This window comes from Corapipo altera, unplaced genomic scaffold (assembly GCF_003945725.1).
Source record: "Corapipo altera isolate COAL_440 unplaced genomic scaffold, ASM394572v1 61258, whole genome shotgun sequence".
In the NCBI taxonomy this organism is placed as follows: Eukaryota; Metazoa; Chordata; class Aves; order Passeriformes; family Pipridae; genus Corapipo; species Corapipo altera.
In genome coordinates this window covers 2780-6340 of record NW_020886028.1, presented here as the reverse complement: position 1 = coordinate 6340, position 3561 = coordinate 2780, and the positions used below count along the sequence as shown (strand labels likewise).

Here is a 3561-nt window from a genome sequence, read left to right as displayed (position 1 = left end):
TCAGGAGCTGGATGGATCCAGGATTTGAGGGAATTCAGGAGCTGGATAAATCCAGGATTTGAGGGAAGCACTAGATGGATCCAGGATTTGAGGGAATTCAGGGGCTGGATGGATCCAGGATTTAAGGGAAGGAGGGCCTGGGGTCTCTGCCAGCTGGGGGGACTGTGGGAGTGAACCCCTCGGTTCCTGTTGGGAATCTCCCACCAGGGAGCTCAAATCCATCCCAAAAAGGGGCCGTTTGCTCCCCAAATCCCAGGGAAAGGCCGAGGGAATGGCCCTCACTCACGGACAGCTTGATGATCTTGTCGAACATGACGTCGGGGGGGACGTGGAAGTCGAAGACAAAGTACTGGAAGGGAAGCAGGAGCCGTCAGGGAGGAGCCGGGGGGGGGGGATCCCTGGGGTCGGAAAACCCCTTGGAGAAGCCGTGACTGCCCCAGAGGAGCCCCTGCAGCCCCCGGGACGCGCCCCTGGGACCCCAGCACAGACCTCTGGAGCCCAGGGGGAGCTGAAGGAAGCACTGAACCCTCGGAAAAGCCATGGATGATCCATCCCTGGTGACCCCGGGGGCACCTCCCGCCGACCAACCCCGGAGGGCCGAGGGCTCCAATTCCCGCCCGGATTCCACCCCGTGGCGGGGGTTAAACCCCAAAGCAGCGCCAGGGGGACGGGCAGTGCCCCTTCCCCGAGGGCAGAGCAGCCCCGGGAGTGCCCCCCCAAGCCCGGGCTCACCTCGTTGTAGTAGGGGCAATTGGTGGACTCCTTCATGGACGTGAACTTCTTCTCCTCGCCCACCTCCACGCACACCACGGGGTCCATGTTGAGCCCCACGAGCTGCCGGGCCTCGATGATGGTCACGCTGACCTGGGCACAGTGGGAGGATTTGGGGGGCACCTTCGCATCCAGGGCCGGAATTCCTCTCCCTACCCCCTCCTTTGGAGGCGTTTTCCCGGCAGGGGCGGCGGATCCGGGGCCTCCCGGGCACATCCCAGCGGGGTGTGGGATGCAGGAGATCCCGGGAATTCCCCCTTGCTTCGGCCCCAGAGGGTGGGGGCTTCGAGCCGGGTGGGAACCGTGTGGATTTATCCCGGATCAGAGCTCGGCCGGTGGGACCAAACAACGGGATCACAGAATCCCTGGAGAGGGCGGGTTGGGCTGGAAGGGACCCTGAGGGTCACCCAGTTCCCTGCCAGGGGCTGGGACACCTTCCACCATCCTGGGCTGCTCCAAGAAGAACCTGGGAGAGCTTAATTTGGGTTTAATTGGGCTCCACACCACAGAGACCACACCCAGCTCATCAACCTCATCTGGGGTTTCTCGCTCCACCATCTGGATTCCAGCTCCTGGGAAGTCCCGCCTGGAGAGTGCGGGAGCCCAGCACGGAGCTGTTCCCTGGGAAAGGGGTCCCCCCACACCCTGGTGGTGACCCCCTCGTTGTCACCCACCTGGTAGTCCATGGGCCTGCCGGCGCTGGGCTCCATCTTGATGTCGGGTTTGGACCTTTGGAAAGGGCGGGAGAAACCCTCGGTCAAACCCCCGGCGGGATTCAGGGAGCCATGGAATGGTTCGGGTGGGAATGACCCTGTGGTTCCACCTCCCGCCAGCCCAGGCTGCTCCAGCCGGGCCTTGGGCGCTCCCAGGGATCCGGGGGCAGCCACAGCTTCTCTGGGAATTCCAGCCCAGCCCCTCCCCACCCTCCCAGGGAAGAATTCCATCCCTCTGTCCCTCTGGCAGTGGGAAGCCATTCCCGGTGCCCTCGCCCCGGGCTGTGACGCAGAAATCCCAGGGACACCCCGGGAGCTCCTGCTCTGCTGGAATCCAAGGGAAAAACACCCAGGGGGGCTCTGGAATCCCCCGGAACAGGGGTGATCTCTACAGCAGGTACCCCCAAAACAACCCACACCCTGGTGGCTCTGGGACCCCCTGGAATGGGGGTGATCTCTGCAGCAGGGCCCCCCAAAACAACCCACACCCCGCTGGCTCCACAGGGAAACGATGGCGGGGATGATGCCAGGGATGATGTCAGGGATGATGTCAGGGATGATGTCAGGGACGATGTCAGGGACCATGCCAAGGATGATGTCGGGGATGATGTCAGGGATGATGTCAGGGACGATGTCGGGGACGATGTCGGGGATGATGTCGGGGATGACGTCAGAGATGACGTCAGGGACGATGTCAGGGACGATGTCAGAGATGATGTCAGGGACCATGCCAAGGATGATGTCGGGGATGATGTCGGGGATGATGTCGGGGACGATGCCAGGGACGATGTCGGGGACGATGTCGGGGATGATGTCGGGGACGATGTCGGGGACGATGTCGGGGATGATGTCGGGGATGATGTCGGGGATGACGTCAGAGATGACGTCAGGGATGACGTCAGGGATGATGTCAGGGATGATGTCAGCGATTATGTCAGAGATGATGTCGGGGACGATGTCAGGGACGATGTCAGGGATGATGTCAGAGATGATGTCAGGGATGATGTCAGAGATGATGTCAGAGATGATGTCAGAGATGATGTCAGAGATGATGTCAGGGATGATGTCAGAGATGATGTCAGAGATGATGTCAGAGATGATGTCAGAGATGATGTCAGGGATGATGTCAGAGATGATGTCAGAGATGATATCAGGGACAATGACAGGGATGATGTCAGGGACAAGGACAGGAACAATGTCAGGGACGAGGACAATGTCAGGGACGAGGACAATGTCAGGGACCAGGACAATGTCAGGGACGAGGACAGGGATGATGTCAGGGACAATGTCAGGGACGAGGACAGGAACAAGGACAGGGATGATGTCAGGGATGATGTCAGAGATGATGTCAGGGACCATGTCAGGGACAACGTCAGGGATGATGCCAAGGGACCAAGTTGGGGACGACGTCAGGGACAAGGACAGGGACGAGGACAGGGACGAGGACAGGGACAAGGACAGGGACGAGGACAGGGACGAGGACAGGGACGAGGACAGGGACAAGGACAGGGACAAGGACAGGGACAAGGACAGGGGCGATGCCAGTGCCACACGGCTGGGGGGGAGTCTGTGCCCTCACCTCTTGTTGGACACATTGGTGGTGACCGCGGTGACAGAGGCCAGCGACACCGTGTCCGGCTCCAGCCCCGTCCCGCCCCTCAGCGCCCTCCTGTCCAGGTCCTCCGGCTCCAGCACGGCCGGTTCGTCTGCGGGGGGGGGGGACACAAAGGGACAAAGGGACTGTGGGGGTGCCACACAAAGGGACAAAGGGACTGCGGGGGTGCCACACAAAGGGACAAAGGGACGGCCCCGCGGTTCGTTTTCCACCCCGGTGAATAATTCAGGAGGCGGACAAAGGGGAATCCAAGCCGGAGGGAGGGGACTGGCGGCCACCGGGGCAGGGCAGGGCCAGCCCGCGCCCAGAGAGGGCGATCGAGGAGCCCGGGGCTCGAGTGACGCCGTAATTCCACCCGGGAACGACTCCAGGGGAGGCAAAACAAAGGGAAAAACGATGAGCGCCCCAAACTTCGGGGGTGAAAGAGCCCTCGGGCAAGGGCGGGGGCTCTGTCACAAAGAT

At 61.6% G+C, this 3561-nt stretch overlaps 1 protein-coding gene across 1 annotated transcript in view; it reads right to left on the bottom strand.

The window, feature by feature from the left end:
- LOC113940965 (otoferlin-like) overlaps positions 1 to 3561 on the bottom strand; it is a gene marked incomplete at its 3' end in the record, with an annotated part of 4785 nt that overhangs the window by 317 nt on the left and 907 nt on the right. Inside the window, exons 2-5 of the mRNA XM_027632118.1 lie at positions 3064 to 3190; positions 1446 to 1500; positions 733 to 864; positions 287 to 349 (exon numbers count right to left, since the gene is read on the bottom strand). Of these exons, the coding sequence (XP_027487919.1) occupies positions 287 to 349; positions 733 to 864; positions 1446 to 1500; positions 3064 to 3190 (377 nt within the window). The remainder of the gene's footprint in view (positions 1 to 286; positions 350 to 732; positions 865 to 1445; positions 1501 to 3063; positions 3191 to 3561) is intronic.